This window comes from Salmo trutta, chromosome 32 (assembly GCF_901001165.1).
Source record: "Salmo trutta chromosome 32, fSalTru1.1, whole genome shotgun sequence".
NCBI lineage: Eukaryota > Metazoa > Chordata > Actinopteri > Salmoniformes > Salmonidae > Salmo > Salmo trutta.
In genome coordinates, this window is record NC_042988.1 from 11857486 (window position 1) to 11880660 (window position 23175).

General features: G+C 43.7%; 2 protein-coding genes across 2 annotated transcripts; both read right to left on the reverse strand.

Annotated features, from left to right (window-relative positions):
• Positions 1-3: 3 nt before the first annotated feature.
• mettl2a (methyltransferase 2A, methylcytidine) lies at positions 4-4232 on the reverse strand. The gene is made up of 9 exons (XM_029727581.1): positions 4041-4232; positions 3427-3515; positions 2227-2501; positions 1955-2004; positions 1695-1755; positions 1473-1612; positions 1224-1330; positions 988-1053; positions 4-640 (listed from the first exon to the last, which is right to left on the reverse strand). The coding sequence occupies exons 1-9, from the start codon at positions 4193-4195 to the stop codon at positions 477-479; spliced, it is 1107 nt and encodes a 368-aa protein (XP_029583441.1). The 5' UTR covers positions 4196-4232; the 3' UTR covers positions 4-476.
• A 2496-nt stretch (positions 4233-6728) lies between these two features.
• On the reverse strand, positions 6729-23175 carry LOC115171083 (integrin beta-3). The gene is made up of 15 exons (XM_029727582.1): positions 22929-23175; positions 21724-21809; positions 21187-21391; positions 20787-21039; positions 20410-20572; positions 20072-20233; positions 19884-19979; positions 19698-19787; positions 18823-18957; positions 18257-18686; positions 11043-11265; positions 10764-10864; positions 8449-8565; positions 7922-8088; positions 6729-7780 (listed from the first exon to the last, which is right to left on the reverse strand). The coding sequence occupies exons 1-15, from the start codon at positions 22993-22995 to the stop codon at positions 7712-7714; spliced, it is 2364 nt and encodes a 787-aa protein (XP_029583442.1). The 5' UTR covers positions 22996-23175; the 3' UTR covers positions 6729-7711.

Below are 23175 nucleotides of genomic sequence, written 5' to 3' on the forward strand. Positions count from 1 at the left end.
TGATGGGTTTACACACTGCTTTTTAATCATTTTGAAGGTGTGAATGTAAAAACAAAGTTTACTCATACAGTGCAATTGATCTAAAATAATGGATTATGGCAAACAGTCTTGAATGTAAACATTAGAATATTGGGTTTCCAGACCTTTGTTCAGGTTTCATTAGCGCATCAGCCTTCTCTATATTCTGTTTCTGAGTCATGTCCACCTCTCAGTCAGAGATTCATTATCTCTGACTGAGAAAGCACCTGGGGGGAACCAGAGCTGTGAAGACAAATGGCTGAGGGAACCCAATAGAAAAACATGTCTAATGCTTTGCACACACATCACCCCTCAATCCATCTCCATGGTGTCCATCATCACAATGGTCTCATGGAGGTATCCCAATTCTATCCCTCCCTCCCAGGGGTTGCAGTCCCACATCTACCTCAGACACTAGTTCAATGATAAGCCACAGTGTTCTCTCTGCTGTTCCTGACTCACTCCTGTGTCTCTGGCGGTTGGGTATGAGGCTTGCGGTACTTGCATTGGATCCAGACACGGTACATGGTCAGCTGCTTGCCTCTGTTCACCTGCAGCCGTCGGTCCACCATGTTCTGGACCTTCTCCAGACCCGCTTCACTGAAGTAGTCATGTAGCTCATCTGGAGAGAGATGTCATGGAGATATTATACACACAAAAAAACAGAAAGTGTCTAGTGTCTGAGGTAGATGTGGGACTGCAACCCCTAGGAGGGAGGGATAGAATTGGGATACCTCCATGAGACCATTGTGATGATGGACACCATGGAGATGGATTGAGGGGTGATGTGTGTGCAAAGCATTAGACATGTTTGCTATTGGGTTCCCTCAGCCATTTGTCTACACAGCTCTGGTTTTCCCCAGGTGCTTAGATAAATAAAGGTTAAATAAAAAATGAATAAAAAAACGGACTTGCAAATTACCACTGTTAAAAATCAGTACATACTAGCCTTTTGATTTGATTTATTACCTTGTGTGAAGAAATAGACTCGTGTTCCATCACCCCGGACATAAAAGTTATCTGACAAACACCTTCCTGAAAAAAGAACACATTCAATAATTCAATAGATTTTCCCCAAAACATATTGCTAATCACAATTTATAAGCATTTTGCTACACCCGCAATAACATCTGCTAAATATGTGTATGTGACCAATACAATTTGATCCCACACAGTCCCACGCATGAGTGCCTGTGGTAACTAACCTTTCTTGAAGCGTAGCTGTGCCATGTCATAGCGCCCATAGTCCCTGAGCAGCAGCACTCCTCCAGGCTTCAGCAGCCGAGCCAGTCTGCTGATGGAGGCCTGCATCCTGACAGAGAAAAAGAAGGACATGGGAATTTGATTGCACTTCATTTTCCCTATCACACACACGCAGCCACACACACACACACGCAGCCACACTTGATTGTTGCTACACTCAAACACACATACGTCACACAGGGGCGGCTTACTTGTCAGGATGCAGGGCTGAGAGCACGAAGATGAGCACTATAACACCCATGCTGGCGTCTGGGACAGGGTAAATAGCTCCCTCATCACCCAGGTCATGAACAAAGGCATAGCAGCGCCCGGGGTCATACTCTGAATTAGCCTGGTAGTGAAAGGGACAAGATGAATAAATCTATTTATCAGCCAACTAATGGCATCATCTATCAAGCATTTCTCCTTCTCACCTTGACCAGCTCCACAGCGGTGCTGGAGAAATCACAGCAGTAGACAAAGAGCCCAGGGTCACTGTCACACACAAAGAAGACAGGGTCACGGAACATGGAGGTGCGAACAGGGTTGCATCTAATACATATTGAGATCTGAATAGCAGATATACAGCATGTGCATACGAAGAGGGTAGTAGCTACTATACAAAGTCAAACTGATCAGGCTGCATACTGCATAATGGGACTGCTCAATACACGTGGTCCCAACCACCACTCACTTGTTGGTCTTCAGAATGGGAAAGACGGTGTTGCCAACACCACAGCCAACCTATTGAATCAAACAAGGGCATAGGTTAGCCTACTTTATGCCTGAGGGCCACATATACTTAGCTGGTCCCATATCTGTTTGTGCTCTTGCCAACTCTATTGCTCATTCTTACGACAAACATGTTTGACATTACAATGAGTGTCAACGAGTTGGCATAACACAAACAGACTGGCACTCAAGCTAACATATACTGCAGTCATACTATGATACAATATTCCTCACCTCCAGTATGCGAAACATGGCACTGGATCCAGGGAAGTCACCATCTACAGGGGCCAGAGGGGTGACTTCACTGCTTTGGCCCTGACTCTGTTCGAGACCATGTGATTCACTGTCCTCAGCTCTATGGTCCCCAATACAGGAGTCCTGGTTGAGGCGACACTGTGGGGCCAGCTCAGGGAACTCTGTGAAGAGCCAGTGGCGGTCTTTGAAGAAGCGATTCTCATGGATGGTGTAGAATTCATTCCAGTACTCGTTCGCCCTGCAGTCAAAGTCCTCTGTTCAAATGAGTGGAAAAGATGCAAATTGACTACTACATATACTATATCTTGTTCTGGTACTTACACTACATGACCAAAAGTATGTGGACACCTGCTCGTCGAACATCTTATTCCAAAATCATGGGCATTAATATGGAATTGTTCCCCCCCTTTGCTGCTATAACAGCCTCCACTCTTCTGGGAAGGCTTTCCACAAGATGTTGGAACATTGCTGTGGGGACTTGCTTCAATTCAGCCACAAGAGCATTAGTGAGGTCGGGCGATTTGGCCTGGCTCGCAGTCAGCGTTCCAATTCATTCCACAGGTGTTCGATAGGGTTGAGGTCTGTGCAGGCTAGTCAAGTTCTTCCACACCGATTCTGACAAACCATTTCTGTATGGACCTCACTTTGTGCACAGGGGCATTATCATGCTGAAACAGGAAAGGCCTTCCCCAAACTGTTGCCACAAAGTTTGAAGCACAGAATCATCTAGAATGTAATTGTATGCTGTAGCGTTAAGATTTCCCTTCAATAGAATTAAGGGGCCTAGCCTGAACCATGAGAAACAGCCCAGACCAATATTCCTCCTCCACCAAACTTTACAGTTGGCACTATGCTTTCGGGCAGGAGGATTAAAACTGCCATGTGTCATGGGTAAATTGTGACTGACTGACTAATCTTCAAATAATAATGAGGCGTTACTTATGACGTAAGATGATTTGTGGATCAGTCAGTCGAGACATTATATACAGATCTCTGATGGCAGTAATGAGGTAGATTTTTTCAGTTGCATGTAACTTTTTATTTAGACCTTTTTTGGAAGTACTAAATGTATTTTGACATTATTAAGCTTGAAAATCTGGTGAATGGCAAGTTAAATTGATGCTTCTGGGCTTAAAGGACGACGTCTCCTGTAAGCCCAGATTCTGGTTCAGAACCAACCTTGCTTCTCTTGAGGGAGGGGCTGACTGTTTTCTTGGACCTTCTTCTTGGCAGCAGCCTCTTGCTCCTCTGTCCACTCCACATTGTCCCTGAAAGTGAATGGGACACCAACACCACTAGAAACCAAGAGGAAGACATGCTACCCATGCCTAGTTCTGTTATGTTCTGTCCATATGTTAGCCCAATAATAGACGGAGCCTAAAGTTACTCCTTACAGTCCAAGGACCTTACATGCTCTGTTGAAAAGCAAATTTACACACAGGTGATTGAAGACGCAGATAGCTAATAATCTGTTTCCCGTAAACAAGCGCTGTAACATGGAAATATGGCCGTGTGGGAGCCATAACCCTATATACAAAAGGTGTGTATCAATTTACCATGTTTTATGATTTCTCGCTGAGATTAAATATAATGTTTTTATGCCTCCAAAGCCGTACAGCAAGCGATGCATGTTAATGTTCAGACCAAGCCTTGGGGCTCTTAACAAAACACCCATGTACAGAAGACACCTTCATCCAATGACTCTTGTGTAATGTAATGGAACTGAGAATCACGATCAAGGGCTATCGATGTGTGTGTACTACCACCAGTAGTGTGCATGCTAAAATACGAACCATGCGTTATGTTGAAAAACTTGACGTGGGTCTGTCAGGAAACGGGTTCCAAACTGAGATCTTTTCAGTTCTCCAGATGTGGATTCTGGTAATATTTGTCCCGTTTCAGTGATGTTTTTCTCCACTATCCCTCCCAGAGTAACTGGCGCCGCCATGATGAATTGACGCACCGGAAGGAATGTCCAGAGAAGTTGAAACAAAGACTACATTGTCAACGAGATGTCCCACCAGTCAGTAAATCAGCGTTGCCTGTGAGTACTCGGTTACACCAGTTGAGCGCGCCATAGCCCTACATTTGGCATTATGATCGAGAACGTGGCTGCTGATGAGATCTCCGCGTGGGGATGAATGGCGGTAGGATGAAAGAAGATGGCGCGCAAGGGAAAAAAAAGGGGATTATGTTTTGAGAGAATATGGATTTGAGGATTGCACAGAACTTTTGGAAGAGCTAGAGAAGGAAAGTGAACGTGAAGAGATTGAGGGTGAATTCATTGTGGTGGCAAGTGCAGTGATAACCACCGAGAAGAAGCTGAGTGTAGAGGGCAGTGGTGTGGTGTGGTGAGGGAGGTTGGTGCCAAGTGCAAAAAGAGGGATACGTCCCCTAGTAGCTCAGAGATGGAACCTGACGAGTTTATGGATGTAGTACCTGCGGTGAGGACCACCTAGCGTCCCGAAGATAAATAGGATGATTCTGACCCAGTGGGACAGAGATTTGTGAAGGGAATCGATCCTTGCATTTTGGCTAATCCATATGTGGTGTCAGGTTGGATGGAGAAGAGGTTGGGTACTGTTGAAAGTAACTCTGAGTGGAATAGTGATGATGCATTGTGTTTCTTCAGTCCAGAGGGAGTTAGGGACAAGAAATGTGACTTGCTTTGCTCTCTGGAGCAGGATGGAGTTGAAAGGAGTGATACCAGGGATGGCATTGTGTTGAGGAGGATCAGAAGGATCAGTTGAAATAGAAGATTCACGGTGTCTGTGACACCCGCCGTTTGGTGCGACGGAGACCCGGTGGAGAGCGTGGGAAAATGGAGAAGACATTGTCTGTCCTGCTGAGAGTCTTTGCCCGACAAGGTCAAGTTAGGAAGTGTAAGGTATCCTGTTAGAGAATATGTTCCCGAAAATACTACAGTGTTTTAGTTGTCAAGTTTATGGAGATGTTGCAGCAGTGTGTAGGAGGGGAGATTCCTAGATGTGAGAAGTGTGTAGGAGGGCATGAGACGAAGGAATGTGGTGTTAGAGGTGGTGTTGAGTGGTAGTGTTCTGTTTTCTCAGACCGTTGATCAGGAGTAGGATTAGACAGGGTTAAATAGTGTTTTTTTATAGAGGGCTAATAGTTGGCAGGGTAATTTTCCTTTTTCAAAATGTTGTATTACTTTATCAAACGTAGGTAGGCTGTGAATGGCCTCACACACCAGTACAGTAGGTGGTGGTGTATGCACCTAAAAGTTGGATGCGATCCGCCAACCAAATCCTTTAGAAGAAAAATAAGACTTTGCACCTGCCCCTCTGGAAATCCTTGGGATGTCACTCTACTAAGCTAACATATGGAATTGTTTTATTAAGATGGTCATACCAAGGATAATTCAGCTTTTTGATTTAGAATTTTAGGACCCCTTTAGGTATCAAAAAATGATTTGATGAAACATTGGAATTGACCTGCTATTGCTATTGGCCCGTTGAAACATTGAATAACAGATTCATACATGGAAAAACAGATCGTGAAAAAAATCTAAACAAAGTTGGTTTTAAAGTGTCTGGGCTACCTTCAGACAAGTATTGTGAGACTTGTGGGAATCCTCGAGCAAAACAACCCGAGATGTAACTAAATGATGGGGATTGCCTGTACATTTACTAGGCCTGCTGGTTACATATGTAATGGGGAATGTATCAAAATAAATAAAGGGCAAGCAATTCACACAATGAAACAATGAATGTGCAAGAATTGGCAGGTGACATTGGAGCACATTCTGGAGAGAGCATGCACTCCCCATCTTCTTGTCTCAACATTTTAAATTATAGTCGAGACACATTATCTCCACACATTTTAAATGCTTTTTACTAACAGCTACAACTCAATAATCAGCTAGGCCTATTGCCACATGCACTGCCCAAATTGCTGGCTTCCCAAATAGGCATAGGCCTATGCACTTGTGATTTGAAACAATACACAACTGTTTAAAAAAAGAAAGAAGCTAATGGTCCCCTATAGCTAAGTAAGCTCTAAAGTAAAGTAAAGTAAAGTTTTTAGAATTATTTTATTTAGACAGGGGTAATTATATACTTTTGGCAAAACACCAATGTACTTTAGGGGTTAGCGAGCATTTTAGCAGTGCACCGTGCACCTGCCAATTTAACTTTTTAATTCGCAAGTGGCTGAAACCAGAAATCTGTATATAATGACGAGATGCTCATGTTACGGGTGGGTGAAGCGGCAACGGAGCACTGAGCAGCAGCGGAGTTGACAGCATCTCGGTAAAAAATATATATCCTGCACATGCGCATAAATCTCCGTATCTTTCGCCATGGCAAATCGGGTTTGTACTGGTTTGAACGATGTGTTATTGATACTCATTCAATTACAAACATAATGTTATATATATAAAAGGAAAACACAAAAGCAGATAATGTTTTCTAAAATGTTTTTTAGCAGAGTGAAATTGCTAAAAAGAAAGACAGAAAAATGGATGAGTGATTTCTATTTTTTTTTTAATCTACATAGTAAAACCAATCAACTAACCAAAAGCCACTCATTCCCAAAACACATTAAATGTAACATTTACATATTTTATGCAATAAAGCAAATGACAGAACAACCAATGTCCCAGAAATGCTTTATTTTATTTAAAAAATGTGATTTATAAAAGGGACCACAAACTTCTGTTTGTGTAGCCACATTCTAACAACTGGCAAACTTGGCTACAAACAGTTAATTGATGTCCATCACTCCCAAGTTTGATACCAAAGCACAAACGCATACTGTACTGTACACATGCTAGAGCAGATTGCCATAGCTGTTCATTAGTGACCATTAACATACAACATACATTGGGCACCAGCACCATTAACTAAAACATAATTCACTCATGATATCCCATGTGGCTGTTTATTACAGGTATTGGACTTGACTTTTTTGTAATACAGTGTGAATACCTGAGTTCAGTGTCATAATACAAGTAAACCGTGGCAGTAGTAGCAAGCAGCTGGGATCCATAATAACATACTGCAGCCAGGTTGTTTGTGAAAGAGGCCTGTGGGCAAGTGTGCTGTGGTGTGTGCAGTGCAATTTCATGCACCAAATTGGAAACAATAACAGAGCATAACAATCTTTCTCTCCAAAGGTAGGTTTGGGGTCTCTGAACTGTACTAGGCCTTATTACGGGAATGACGTCAAACTTCGTGGGTGAAATAGGGGTCCTGGAGGCCTTGCCATAATTTGGACTGACATCGAAATGTTGGATAATGCAGTTTTAATGCTTTGGTTTTTACATGATATGTACAATACCATCACTACACTACAATGTCAACAAACGTATTTCATTGACAGTAGAGTCAGCACACTTTATCACATGACAGTGGAGAGGTTCCACCTCACTAACCCCCTCTGTGTCACTACATTGCATCTCTCATAGACCCCTGAGTTTTGCTGATTGTGATTGGTCAAGAGTCCCTCAAGAATTCCCACGGTAGGTCACATTGGTGAAAGTGGTGGTGGCTCCTTTGTACAAGGGGTTGTTAGCCTGAAAAATTGAAACAAATAGAGGACAAATATATCAAACATCCAATCAGACACGTGTCATCTTGACACAGATAAACATTCTCGCCATTCATATTTTCTCCATCAGATGGCAGCTTTGTCTTAAAAGCATAGTCGCACTCACCGTATCCCATTTGGCCTTAGCCCTCTCCTCCTCAAACTTGGCGAACTCTCGGCGGTCATGAACGGTGACCAGCAGCTTCCAGATAAGCAGGCCAGCCAGACCCAGAAACAAGATGGCCCCCGCCACCGCCATGAGAACCACCAGGATATCAGGCCCTTTAGGGCAGTCTGAAAGAGAGAGGAGAAAACAGAAGAGAGGATTGAGCGGGGAAAAGAGATGGAGTGCTATTATGAGCTTTAGAGAACCAGTCTGCCCTCTCTGTACCTGCTCTACTCTAGTGGTGCCTGCCAGCCACACAGTTAAGACTGACGTGGAACCCAGGAACACACTATTCGCAGTAAGGGAGAAAAATCGACTCCTCCTACAGCTCCCAGGCGTCAGTAGTAATGCACAGTATTTCTACACACGTAATTATTCTGTAGAATACTAAAGGAATTCACTCTCATCCAGACCCTGTCAAACACATCATATGCTGTACATATGAGCACAGAACTCAGACCCATTCACACACCGATGGACACACTCACCAGGCTCCATGACATATAGGATGGACTTTCCACTGGCATCCTCATAGTACTGGAAGTGCTGTACACAGTCATTCTCATCCTTATAGGTGCAGTTCACAGCATTCTTCTCATAGAAGACTGGGATGAAAGAGATGGTTATAGGGGGTTAGATCCAAGTGGACGATAAGGAGAGAGAGAAACAAGATGAGGAGCTGGAGGTTAATAATATTTATTTTGCAGCACGTAGTAAAATCTATGGACACATAACATTAAATATACAGACGAACAAATTCAATACAAACAGTAGTGTTCACAGGAATTAGTGGATAAGGAACCAGACATGAATAAACCAGTCCGTACCGAAACAGTACAGTCCTACCGCATTTTGAGAAAGCTAACAGCAGCTGGGATGAAGGAGAGTTTTGAGCTATTCGTTCTAAACATAGGAGGCCTGTATCTGCATTCTAGGGGAAGTATACAAAAATGCATCAAACGTGGGATGCTAGGAGTCTCTCAGAATGGGTGGCTCCTGGCGTATGATTCATGTCTGTTACTGGTGAGAAAGGTCAGATACTGTAAGTTCATACCAATGATCCTGCTACCTGGTTTTACAATGTTACCCAGTATGTTCTGACTCTTTAGGTTAAGATGACCAGCAGATCATATTGAATGTTAAAATGGACTCAATGAATGATCATCAGCGTCATATCCACCCTGAAACTGCAGCGTTTCCTCAGGAAGAACAAGCTCTGATAAGGTAGAGAAATTGGGGCCTCAATGTGGGTTGTTAGCACACAGTTTTGACTTCATATCACAAACCTGTAGTCTGGAGCTACAGTTGAAGTCGGAAGTTTACATACACCTTAGCCAAATACATTTAACCTCAGTTTTTCACAATTCCTGACATATAATCCTAGTAAACATTTCATGTCTTAGGTCAGTTAGGATCACCACTTTATTTTAAGAATGTGAAATGTCAGAATAATAGCAGAGAGAATGATTAATTTCAGCTTTTATTTCTTTCATCTCATTCCCAGTGGGTCAGAAGTTTACATACACTCAATTAGTATTTGGTAGCATTGCCTTTAAATTGTTTAAATCGATTAAAATGTTTCACGTAGTCTTTCACAACCTTCCCACAATAAGTTGGGTGAAGTTTGGCCCATTCCTCCTGACAGAGCTGGTGTAACTGAGTCAGGTTTGTAGGCCTCCTTGCTCGCACACGCTTTTTCCGTTCTGCCCACATATTTTCTATAGGATTGAGGTCAGGGCTTTGTGGCCACTCCAATACCTTGACATTTTTGTCCTTAAGCCATTTTTCCACAACTTTGGAAGTATGCTTGGGGTAATTGTCCATTTGGAAGATCCATTTGCGACCAAGCTTTAACTTCCTGACTGATGTCTTGAGATGTTGCTTCAATATATCCACAAAATATCCTTTCTCATGATGCCATCTATTTTGTGAAGTACACCAGTCCCTCCTGCAGCAAATCACCCCCACAACATGATGCTGCCACCCCCGTGCTTCACGGTTGGGATGGTGTTCTTCGGCTTGCAAGCCTCCCGCTTTTTCCTCCAAACATAACAATGGTCATTATGGCCAAATAGTTCTATTTTTGTTTCATCAGACCAGAGGACATTTCTCCAAAAGTACGATCTTTGTCCCCATGTGCAGTTGCAAACCGTTGTCTGACTTTTTTATGGCAGTTTTGGAGCAGTGGCTTCTTCCTTGCTGAGCGGCCTTTCAGGTTATGTCAATATAGGACTCGTTTTACTGTGGATATAGATACTTTTGCACCTGTTTCCTCCAGCATCTTCACAAGGTCCTTTGCTGTTGTTCTGGGATTGATTTGCACTTTTCGCACCAAAGTACGTTCATCTCTAGGAGACAGAACGCGTCTCCTTCCTGAGCAGTATGACGGCTGCGAGGTCCCTTGGTGTTTAAACTTGCATACTATTGTTTGTACAGATGAACGTGGTACCTTCAGGCATTTGAAAATTGCTCCAAAGGATGAACCAGACTCGTGGAGGTATACATTTTTTAACTGACTTGCCTAGTTAAATAAAACACATATATAACATGCTTTAAACTACTTAAAGGAGCAATTAGCGTTAAGTACCCTGCTCAAGGGGACATTGACAAATATTTCACATAGTCAGCTCAGTGATTCAAACCAGCAACCTTTCAGGTACTGGCCCAGTGCTCTTACCCGCTTGGCTACCTGCCGCTCATATGATGGAATATGTGAGAACATCAAGCACTATAAATAATGCAATCTGTTGCGTGGAGAGCATGTTGAACACACAATAAGGGAGCATTGTGTAATAGTTCTTACCTAGTTCTTCCACCTTCTGAATTTCATCCCTGCAGATTCGGGCACAGCTTTTCTCCTCAAAGAGACGGCCTCTCTTAAAGTGCTTACATTCAACACATTCCCTGCAGATACAACACAATGTTAATACATCATCATCACCACCAACCTCTTCATCATAATCATCCTCCTTTTCCTCCTCTTCCTTATTGCATCACCATTTCATCATCACCCCTATCACATGTACTCATACAGTATCTGTGTGTAGGCAGTTATACTGCCCCCTGTACAGTATTTACTCACTTCTTGATGCTGCAGGCATCAGGGCAGGTTGGACACCTCTCACAAGTGGCCCCGTAGGCCCCTGGCTGGGTGCACTCACAGGCCCCACACACACACTGGCCCCGGCCGCTGCACAGCAGGCCCATACTGGACATGCAGGTGTCTGTCCGGGTGGAACAGTTACAGTTCTCCCCCGTCCAGTCAGAGCCACACTTGCAGAAGCCACAGTCACATTTCCCATGGCCTGGCAGAGACACAAAGAGTGAGAATGGGCCATTTTTTATGGACATTTTATGTCTAACTTAGAGACACTAATAATGTATCTTTTGTACATTAGGTTAATATTTCTCTTATACATCACGTTATCAGTACTGGACAAACCCATGAGTGCAATTACAACGCTGGCCTGGAATGTTTTGAATTTCAAAGCAATGTGTAGGTGAGTGGTTTGTGCGTGTGTTTTTGCCAGATCATACCTATACTGAACAACAATATAAACACAACATGTAAAGTGTTAGTCTCATGTTTCATGAGCTGAAATAAAAGATCCCAGAAATGTTCCATACGCACACAAAGCTTATTTCTCTCAAATGTTGTGCCCAAATTTGTTAACATCCCTGTAAGTGAGCATTTCTCCATTGCCAAGATAATCAATCCACCTGACAGGTGTGGCATATCAAGAAGCTGATTAAACAGCATGATGATTAGACAGGTGCACCTTGTGCTCGGGACAATAAAAGGCCACTCTAAAATGTGCAGTTTTTCACACAACACAATGCCACGGGTATTTCAAGTTTTGAGGGAGCGTGCAATTGGAATGCTTACGACAGGAATGTCCACCAGAGCTGTTGCCGGAATTTAAAGTTCATTTCTCTACCATAAGCCATCTCCAATGCCGTTTTAGAGAATTTGGCAGTACGTCCAGCCGCAGACTACGTGTATGACGTTGTGTGGATGAGCGGTTTGCTGATGTCAACGTTGTGAACAGACTGCCCCATGGTGGCGATGGGATTATGTTATGGGCAGGCATAAACTACTGACAACGAACACAATTGCATTTTATCAATGCCAATTTTAATGCACAGAAATAACGTGATGAGATCCTGAGACCCATTGTGAGGCCCATTTTTTTTAAAGTTATCTGTGACCAACAGATGCATATCTGTATTCCCAGTCATGTGAAATCCATAGATTAGGGCCTAATAAATTCATTTCAATTGACTGATTTCCTCATATGAACTGTAACTCAGTAAAATCTTTGAAATTGTTGCATGTTGTGCTTCTATTTTTGTTCAGTATAATTATCAGCAATTCTGCATGTGTTTGTCTCTGTATTAATGAGTGTATTGAGAGCATGGGCAGGCAGGCATATGTGTGAGTAATAATTGAATAATAATTTCCAAAACATGAAGTCATCAATTCATGACCAGACAGTGCAGACAATGACAGGAAGCAAACTGGTCATCCATCTCACTCTTCCCTTCCCAACACTGGGACAATCCCTGGCTGTAATGACCACTCCCTGAATCCTCCACAATATTTCTCAGCCCAGCCAGCAAAGTTGTGAAATTATTGTTTGATTGCCCTCAGACAGACATACTAGAGCAACTGGCTGTTTCTCACAGGATGAAGGTTAATGCAACAGGGCTGGGCAATGAATGACGAAGAGCAGAGACAAAGTGAGTCACTGTCTCAGAGCTCAACTGGGTTAGAGTGACCGATGGAAACTGAACAGAGGTCTGTAAACTGTAAAAACAGGCCCTCAGAGACATGGGAATGGTTGTTTTCAGGTGAAACCACCTCCTTCAGCTGAATTCCCCAGTTCCCACGCCCTATCTGACTCTGTCATCACTATGAGATAAGTGTGTGTGTGTGTGTGTGTGTGTGTGTGTGTGTGTGTGTGTGTTTGTAATGAAAGAGGCAGCTATAGTTATAAAAGGTTGCTTTACTGTCTTGCAGGCACATAAGCTGTCTGAGTTGAGCTGGTTAATGTTTTACAGTGTGTATCCCACAAACAGAGCACGAACTCAACTGAATGCTGTTGACACAATCAGTACATAGTAAAGAAAGTCCTGGTTTTCCTCTCTTAATAACGTTCTTGTGTTTGGCAAATGTTCCTTATACTCTACCTCATCCGTACAGTGAGTTCATGCTTGTGCCTTGTTCTCTCTACTGCACTTGTTGTATGGTCGAGTCAGAGAAATGAGAAGGAGTTTCTATGCATACATCCCAAATGGCACCCTATTCCCTACATAGTGCACTACTTTTGACATGAGCCCTATGGGCCCTGGTAGTGCACTATATAGGGAACAGGGTGCCATTTGGCATGCATATCTAAATAATCTGCCTCGGTCTGAGACGGCACTCTAATCCTCCAATTTATCAAGTCGTAAACATGAACTACAGAGACACATAAACATGGAGTCCAGGAGGGAGGACAGAGAGCATGAGAGCAAAGAGGTTGAGGGAGTCATAGACATAGAGTGAAAGAGAGAGAGAGAGAGAACTGTAAACACAGCGATGAGAGAATAAGAAAAAAAAGAGAGAGGAGATGAGTGGGAGTATTGGTGATGGAGATGAACTTTAAAAGAGGGAGATAGAGAGGAGAGAAGGATAGGAAGAGAGAGGGTAGAGTGCCAGAGGAATGCTAACTTTCATGTTCTCTCTTGCCTGTTTGTGTGCCCTGTGGATGTGCTTGCTGACTCCTGCTCCACTGCCCTAGCTCCATAGCAGAGGGAGAAATACACACCATCGGGGGATGTGGGAGGGCCTGGGGTTAGGAGGACGGGATGGGATGGGCCTTGGGGGAGACCCAGATTGAGCTGGAGCCCAGGGACTCTGATACTTTACTGTTCTTCACACAGTAATGACATCATGCCAACAAGACTCCAGAGACACAGGCTGACAAAGTTGAGTCTCCTTCAGCGTGCTCCACCGGCTCTACTCACTAAATATGGAGTTCTGGACTGTTGCATTTCTGTGTTATTCATTCCAACCCTAGACACTTCATAAAAGAGTAGATCTCAATGACTAAGACCACAATCCCACAAACAACATATTTTCCACTGACAAAAACATAGCTAATGTTGAGTTAAGACATAAATGACTGTTTTAACCAAATATGTCCCATTCCCAAGTCCTGACTTCACCCTAACCACCATACATAGCATTTCACACATAGCACACACCGTAAAAAAGCCAACTTAACCAATTACTTAATCAGCATTATTCTATGAATTGAAGGAAAATAAATTTAGCTAATGTGGGACGGTTTGTTCATTCGACAGACTTTGCTCACATTGAGCTGAATGTACATGAACTTGTTGAGACGAATTACAAATTCATGTTGGCCTTTGGAGGAAAATCACAAATATGTTTGCTCAAAACTACACCCATCATTATCATATTTCCCAGCATGCTCTATTGCAGGTTGATTTTCAGCATTGTTTGTTTCAATACCTGTGTTTTTGCATGTACATTGATTGGTTGATTAATCTTATGCTACACAAACATAAAAAAGAAACATTTTTCAAACCTAATCCAATCTGGTAATAGTTGGACTTTTTGCACCCGTTACTGTAATGGCTGTTGCAGTTTATGATTTAGGTAGTCTCAATAACTCATGTTCTCTATCCTGTCAGTCATTGTCAATGCAGGTTGCAGTTTATTAAAAATTCTAATTGTTGGATATCCTAACTCTGGGTGGATTCCAATAGGAATTATACATCATAATGTGACTTGCAGGCATGATGTGGCCTGTAAACCAGCCGTTTCAGAACACTGCCCCCAAAAGAAAGACCTGATGATATACAGTACCACTCAAAAGTTTGGACACACCTACTCATTCAAGGGTTTTTCTTTATTTTACTATTTACTACGTTGTAGAATAATAGCGAAGACATCAAAACTATGAAATAACAGATATGGAATCATGTAGTAACCAAAAAAGTGTTAAACAAATCAAAATTATATTTGAGATTCTTCAAAGTAGCCACCCCTTTGACATGAGGACAGCTTTGCACACACTTGGCATTCTCTCAACCATGAGTTTGAGCCAATCAGTTGTGTTGTGACAAGGTAGGGGTGGTATACAGAAGATAGCCCTATTTGGTAAAAGACCAAGTCCATATTATGGCAAGAACAGCTCAAATAAGAAAAGAGAAATGACAGTCCATCATTACTTTAGGACATGAAGGTCAGTCAATACGGAACATTTCAAGAACTTTGAAAGTTTCTTCAAGTGCAGTCGCAAAACCCATCAAGCGCTATGATGAAACTGGCTCTCATGAGGACAGCCACAGGAAAGGAAGACCCAGAGTTACATCTGCTGCAGAGAATAAGTTCATTAGTGTTACCAGCCTCAGAAATTGCAGTCCAAATAAATGCTTCACAGAGCTCAAGTAACAGACACATATCAACATCAACTGTTCAGAGGAGACTGCGTGATTCAGGCCTTCGTGGTCGAATTGCTGCAAAGAAACCACTACTAAAGGACATCAATAATAAGAAGAGACTTGCTTGGGCCAATAAACACGAGCAATGGACATTAGACCGGTGGAAATCTGTCCTTTGGTCTGATGAGTCAAAATGTGAGATTTTTTATTCCAACCGCCGTGTCTTTGTGAGACGCAGAGTAGGTGAACGGATGATCTCCGCATGTGTGGTTCCCACCGTGAAGCATGGAGGAGGATGTGGGGGTGTGGGGGGTGCTTTGCTGGTGACTGTCTGTGATTTATTTAGAGTTCAAAGCACACTTAACCAGCCTGGCTACCACAGTATTCTGCAGTGATACCTCATCCCATCTGGTTTGCGCTTAGTGGAACTATCATTTGTTATTGACAATGACCCAACACACCTCCAGGATTTGTAAGGTCTATTTGACCAAGAAGGAGAGTGATGGAGTGCTGCATCAGATGACCTGGCCTCCACAATCACCCGACCTCAACCCAATTGAGATGGTTTGGGATGATTTGGATGGCAGAGTGAAGGAAAAGCAGCCAACAAGTGCTCAGCATATGTGGGAACTCCTTCAAGACTGTTGGAAAAGCATTCCAGGTGAAGCTGGTTGAGAGAATGCCAAGATTGTGCAAAGCTGTCATCAAGGCAAAGGGTGGCTTCTTTGAAGAATCTCAAATATAAATTATATTTTGATTTGTTTAACACTTTTTTGGTTACTTTATAATTCCATATGTGTTATTTCATAGTTTTGATGTCTTCACGATTATTCTACAATGTAGAAAATAGTCAAAATAAAGAAAAACCCTTGAATGAGTAGGTGTTCAAACTTGTGACTGGCACTGTATGTAATATACTGTCATGAAGAGTTTCATTTTACACTGGGAAATATGCAAATAAGGTAGAATAGAATGTATGTTGGTTCAGGTATATGCCCAACTATTGAGCAAACGCCCAATCCTATTGCAATTGGTTGCCTTACAATTGTACATTGAATCAACTTGAATGCTATTTTGTTGAGCAAACTCACAGTCCTATTGCAGCTGGTTGCCTTACATACATTGAATCAATAAATACAATTCCGGTGCACATGATACCACTCTTGTTCAGCCCAGGGGCCCTTTCTATGATGCCTTTCCAAAGGACCAGACTGTTTGGGTTAAGAGATGCTGTCTCACGCGACTCAGACCCCACCCCCCTGCCTTCCCGTCTAAATCCATGTGGAGGCATGCTACGGCTGGGTGAGGGGAGAGAGGGATGAGGAAAAGTCTGGACAACGTGAAAACAAACAGAACAATTGAAGCGGTTGACCATGGGAACATCCTCATTCCTAGGACGACAGACTCAGGGCTACACTGGGAACTAATGGGAACCATCTATTTGACAACAAAGGATGTCTTATGGAGGGAATCAAACAGTGTATTTTCAGTAAAGAGACTATAATAGACTACGTAGCTCTTTCCCTGGAAACATCAAGAAGATACAGATATAACTTCTCTACAGGTATCCAGTGCATCTCATTCTTTCAGTGAGTACAACAGCGACTGGCCAATCGGACTTTAACCTCTGTTGCCATAAGGAAAGTCCTGGTTGTCTAATAAAGCTCAGTCCATCCCTAAGGGAACGGTTGTGGTTAAAGCACAGAGTTATAGCCAACACATATATAAATGTAGCAACAGCACCATGACTCATCTGCTATGCAGCAACATTGAATTATCCAATGACAGGACCTATTAAAATGTTGTTACTTTGATTGAGCAACGTGCGTGCTGTGCAGGCATGCAGTAGGGAGAGATGATCAGTGATGACATCTCATACTTCATTCCCAAGAGTGGTTAGAAGATTGATGGAGTCAGTGAGCTCTGTGAGCTTGTTTACTCCGCTAAAAGGATCATGGAAGAAGACGTGGTTTTGATTTGAATAATCTGAATAACTTCTTGTGAAGTTGATGGAAAAGATGTTGTTTTTTATTTGTATTATCTTTTACCAGATCTAATGTTTATATTCTCTGACATTCCTTTCACATTTCCACAAACTTCAAAGTGTTTCCTTTCAAATGGTATCAAGAATATGCATATCCTTGCTTCAGGTCCTGAGCTACAGGCAGTTAGATTTGGGTATGTCATTTTAGGCTACAATTGAAAAAAGGGTCCCATCCTTAACAGTAAAGAGAGAGAGAGGTCTGGATCAGGGGCGGTTCTGGGGGGGGGGGGGGGGGGGGGGGCAGGGGGGGCCAGTGCCCCTGTGACAACAATTTTGGACCCCCTTGTGGCCCCCCTAAATGTGGAGTATGAAATAATTTTTACAAAACTAATTTTTGCTATCGTTCTTTTTTTTTACATCCGTTATTAGACAGTGGCAACGCGGAACACTAATGATTATGAACATGGTCTTTTGCCTGCTAATGCCTGCAATGCAGTGAAGAAAACGATATGGCAACAATAACGTCTAATGTAACTGGCCCCTCTAACAGTACAACTGGCCCCAGCTTGGCCCCCCCCAGTTGAAATGGTCTAGAACCGCCACTGGTCTGGATAAGGGTCAACGGAGGCATTGCGGACATGTTGTAAGGAAATGGAAATCTCATTTTTCCTGCTAAAACCATAAGCCTGCCAAAACCCCTAACCCTAAAACAAACAGAGAGAAGAAATGTTACAAAAACAACTTGTCGACTTGTGTAGATGAGTAAAGCTTCAAAACTCAGCAGAAAATAACATGTAGTAAAAGAAACCAACATGGCTGTCTCCTTGACAGACACAACAGTGTATCTATCCACTCACCTGAGCAGATCTCTCCTTTGAAGCGAAGGCAGTTGAAGTCGTCACACTCGCAGTACTTGCCCCACACCTTTCCAAAGCCACTAGTGTGGCAGGAGCACTGGCCACACACACAGTTGCCTCTCCCACTGCAGATGGGGTCCTCAGCTTTGGGGCTGCAGTTGCCCTGGTCTGAGGGCCTGTAGTCCCCGTCAGCACATTCACAGCGGTCTCCCAGGCGCCCCGGGTGACACTGGCACACACCACACTCGTAAGTCCCATTTCCCTGGTTACAGAGAGGACTTTCGGGCTGGGCTGTGGCCTCACAGTCACACCCGCAGGCGAAGTGGACCGTAACCTCCAGGGCGTCTTTGAAGCCCACAGGTTTAATGGTGAAGGTACGGTTCTTCTCCTTAGGGCAGCCGCGTAACCTGGCCTCCACACTGAACGACACCTGGGGGGAAAGGTGTGTGTGATACAGCAGGTTACATTTGAACTGTGCTGTAAGAACAGAGCATTATTTATATACCTAAGATCTGATACCAGGGCAGGGATTTATCATCCAGATGGTGAGTGGTACAGGTACTGACCGTGTCTCCGATCTTAAGTCCGGAGCAGGACTTGAGTCCCTGGATGAGCTCTCCGTTGAGGCAGGTGGCGTTGAAGGACAGAGCCAGCTCCTCTGGAACACCCAGCAACTCCAGCTCCACCTTGGAACGGATCCTCTACTCCACAGGTCAGGGGTCAATGGGCAGAGGTCAGAATGAACTCAATCAGAAAACATAAACGATTCAGAAAACCTCTACTCTTAGTCTCTGTGGAAATGGAAACAGTGTGTATATACAGTGTTCTATCGGTCACACATGGGCTCGTGGGAAGTCAAATAGACTGTTTGAGAATGAAAGGGGAGCTGAACTCACTCCTTTAGCCTCGCTTTTCCACGTCCTCATTAAGAAATGCTAGAAGCAATGAGAGTTTGAAGTGGGAGCTGTATGTTCGCTAATGTTGTGTGTTCCTCTTGAAATATCTCAAACAGCCAATGTGCGAGACGAATGACTTAGCAACCGCGTGACGCAGCATGACAAGCTCAAAGCATTTCTTACTTTCTAGAGTTTCAGTATTTTTTTTATGACAGTTGTGTTCATGATGTTAACGTTAGCTCCTGTTCTTTCAACATAAGTGTCATTCTTTCAACATAACATTGGCTACGATGTCTATGTTTTGTTGTCTCATGTGTAAACATGTCCGAGGCGCTGCATGTTAATGGGTAGTTCTGTTGTCCGTAAATGGCCGGGCTGTATGTTGATTCTGCTGCTATGATTGGATAGAGTGCACTCGGCGCAGCTGTTTCTCAGTGCAAGACAATTCTCCCTAGGTGTTACCAACTCATGTTAATGGTAAAGTGGGCATGACTGGGCATGATAGAAATCAAAACCCAACTCTCATATATACGGCTGTCTCTTACCTCGTAAGCATCCAGGATGAGTTGGATCACATTCCCAGAGTCATCCGACAGCGTTCCAACTGTGGTGCCGGGAATGAGCTGGCTGTAGTTCTGAGGAAAGAGGGTCCAAGGGGACATAGGAGGTAATGTACCATATCCCTCCACCTAGAAACCACGGTGACCCTGATAACAGTCATGTGTACTCACCTGGTAGAGGGGCACCACATTGTTGGTCACAGCGAAAATGAGGTTGATGTTGTTCTCGGACATCTTCTCTGTGATCAGAGCCAGAGAGGGGTAGTCCTGAAGGAGGAGACCATCGTTATCGTAACGTTTCTCTTGTGATAACAGAAGAATAGAACTCAAACACAAACTCCCTGACACACACCACTCACCAGGCTTGACGACTTGTCATAGTTGTTGTCTCTGTTGATGTGACACTGTCCATCATTGGGCTGCACTAGACCAGCAAGCCGGCCGTCCAGGGCTATGTGTGTCGTAGCATCGGTAGTGAACACCAACAGGTGGGAGGCATCCGCACGCCAGCCTATCTTGTCCTAGTGACAGACGGAGGGAGAGAGAGGGAAAGAAGAGGAGAGGAGAGAAACGGTATGTATTCAAGTTTGTGTGCTGTTTCGAAACCACTGATTGTGTGTGTGTGCGTGTGCGCGTGCGTGTGTGTGTGTGCCTGTATGTCTCTAGGTGTGTGCGTACATGCGTGTGTGTGTATCACCTTGCACACCACCGCCTGTATGACCGCGTCGAAGCCTCCCTCTGGAGAGTCTCTGTTACGAGACACCTGCTGCTTCGCCACCTCCTCGGTGAAGCGCTCCACCTGCTTGGTCAGAGACAGCACGTGCTTGTAGCCAAACTGAGGCAGGCACCGCGTCTGGATCCTACACATCACACCCCAAGGTGGAGAGAGAAATACATCGCTGTTAGACACAATTTGACAGCTATTAACGAAGCCAAATCCTGAGAGGATTTGAGCTTCAACACAGAATATCAACCTTTTCAAATCTTCCCCTCTGCAAAATCTCCTCCTCCTCTCCTTCCTTCTCCTCCTCCTCCTCCTCCTCCACCTCTCTGTCCCCTCCACCCCCCACTCACCCATAGCAAGGGTTACTGACGGCTTCCTCAGGGTAGGTGTACATATATGGGGACAGGGGCTTGTCCACAAAGGCCCCAAAGCCCATACGCAGGTTGCTGGTGGTGCGGCCCATGGCTGCAGCCAGCTGGTTGCCCAGGGAGCGCAGGCGGGCCAAGTCGTCCTTCATGGAGTAGGAGAGGTCCATCAGATAGTACAGGTCAACTGGATAGTCCTCCACCTGCTTCACTGTCACTGTGAAACGCCTGGCATCATCTGAAGAGAGAGAGAGAGAGAGAGAGAGAGAGAGAGAGAGAGAGAGAGTATGTAACAATTCCTCTGTTCAATGAGCTTTAGACGAGTTGTGAACCCGGTGTACAGTATATGGGTGTTTGTGTGTACGCCTATGCTGTGTTAGAGTACCTGGTCTCAGAGTGAGGCGGAGTTTCTGGGGTCTGATCTGGGTGACGTCGTCAGCCGCTCCCGATGCCTTGTCACTGAGGGGCGTGTCTTTCTGCACACTGAGGGTACTGAAGGGGAACTCTAGCCCCTCCTCCGTACACCCCCCATCCAACAGGTTCTGCTTCAGATCACAACGGGACACACTGGACCCCCCTTGGCCAAACTCCTGAACCCAGGAAAACAACACACACTGGTAAGAGTAACACTTTCCAATGAGACAACCAGTAAAGGAAACAGTGATCAATTTAAAAAGAGCATCTAAATGCAGTACAATGGAAGGGGAGCTCAGTAGATGAATACAGTATTTGGACAGTGACACGTTTTTTGTTGTTGTTTTGGCTCTGTACTCCAGAACTATGGATTTGAAATGATGCAATGACTATGATGTTAAAGTGCAGCAGGTCAGCTTTAATTTGAGGGTATTTTCACCCATATAAGAGTGAACAGTTTAGAAATGACAGCACTTTTTGTACATAGTCCCCCAGAGGATATACTCACTTCCTTAAAGCACCAAGCACAGCTAGGGTGGACAGCCAAACACTGTCTGCAGGTGCTCACCCCTCGAGATGTGCAGATGTTTGAGCCTGAAGTACACACCAACATAAACATGAGTGAATAGGTAGGAGGTCCAGTAGTGGGAATCAAATAAGCCGTATATGGACACTTGAAAGGAATCATATAGGCTATTTGCTGTATGGACACTTTTAGATTGATTCTTTATTAGCTTTGAGTGTTTCTGACAATGTTATTCCACTTGCAGTCTTGCCAAGTAATTGTGTCTCATGACCGTTTCTCCACACTGACTCTGCATTTAAACTACACTTCTTCTTCTTTTCTCACTACTTTAGTACTTAGTTGGGCCACAGACGGTTCCGTTTCTCTACCACACACTCTCTTTTCTCTTTCTGCTGGTCTCTCCTCCTCTGCTTCCTCTCTGCCCCAGGCTCTACTTCTTCTCCTCGTCTGTTACACCATACTGCTTGTTACCCAAGCCTGTTCTGTCACGCACATTGTTCTGTAAAACAGCTGTTATTGCAGGCAATTCGATGCTAGAGGAAGAGACGCACACTGCAGGAATTTACATCACTGTATGACTCTAAAACGTGTAATGTTGACGCTGGTCAGTAAGTCGCGGATGTTACACATTATGTCTTGCAACAGTTGGTTAAAACCTGATTGCAGTCATATGAATAGAAAATGCTATCACATATCATTTTTTTCAATGAGATGTATACGCTTTGTCTATTAGATGTATTGAGGTTTAATTATGTGTTAGAAATCCTTTCTTTTATTGTTATTATTAGGCTATTCGCTATTGTGCATGTTGAAGTGATTGCTTGTCTATTTAGCACTGTTTCTATAAAAACAGGAGGCCAAAACAAATACTATGTGAAACGCAAAGGTGTGGCCTGTACAAATATGAGCGCACTCTGGCACAACGTCTCGCGAATTAGCGCTCCCTTTTAAGGACTCAACATGCCCAATGTTCCGTTCCAAGTAGCGCAATACAGTGCCATACAGTTTATTGTTTTAACAAATGAAATCCTCAAAAACTATAGTTTTGGGAGTTTTTCTGGAACTTAAGACGTATTACTTATTAAAAACACACGATACAACATAGGTATAATTAATATTCAGTCGGCATACGCACCCTAGAATAGAAAATGTCTTATAGAATGGCGGAGGAAACGTAAAATACTTACCAAGAACTTCAGAAGAAGCTAATAATAAACCCGAAAATATCCATAGGCGGTCAAAAAAAGTTCCCATGTTGGAGAGACCGGTTAGGACTGACTGCTTGACTTTCTCTGCCTGCTCCACCTCTGTAGTAGTATCAGTAGCCTGCTCTCAAACCAGTGGACCACCAATTAGAATGCTTTTCCTCATTCTTGCAAAATGCAATGTTGATTATGATTCAGAGCGGCTCTGACATACACGTTTAAGCTACTT

What these genes read in the sequence shown, in the direction of transcription:
- mettl2a (XM_029727581.1), bottom strand. Translation starts at nt 4,195, where the DNA reads ATGGCGGCGCCAGTTACTCTGGGAGGGATAGTGGAGAAAAACATCACT. An exon ending in CCATGTTTCGCATACTGGAG is followed by an intron (nt 2,005 to 2,226) that starts GTGAGGAATATT and finishes TTGATTCAATAG; the next exon opens with GTTGGCTGTGGTGTTGGCAA. An exon ending in AGTCTATTTCTTCACACAAG is followed by an intron (nt 641 to 987) that starts GTAATAAATCAA and finishes ATCTCTCTCCAG; the next exon opens with ATGAGCTACATGACTACTTC.
- LOC115171083 (XM_029727582.1), bottom strand. Translation starts at nt 22,995, where the DNA reads ATGGGAACTTTTTTTGACCGCCTATGGATATTTTCGGGTTTATTATTA. An exon ending in GATGCCTGCAGCATCAAGAA is followed by an intron (nt 10,865 to 11,042) that starts GTGAGTAAATAC and finishes TTGTATCTGCAG; the next exon opens with GGAATGTGTTGAATGTAAGC. An exon ending in CCTATATGTCATGGAGCCTG is followed by an intron (nt 8,089 to 8,448) that starts GTGAGTGTGTCC and finishes TCTCTCTTTCAG; the next exon opens with ACTGCCCTAAAGGGCCTGAT.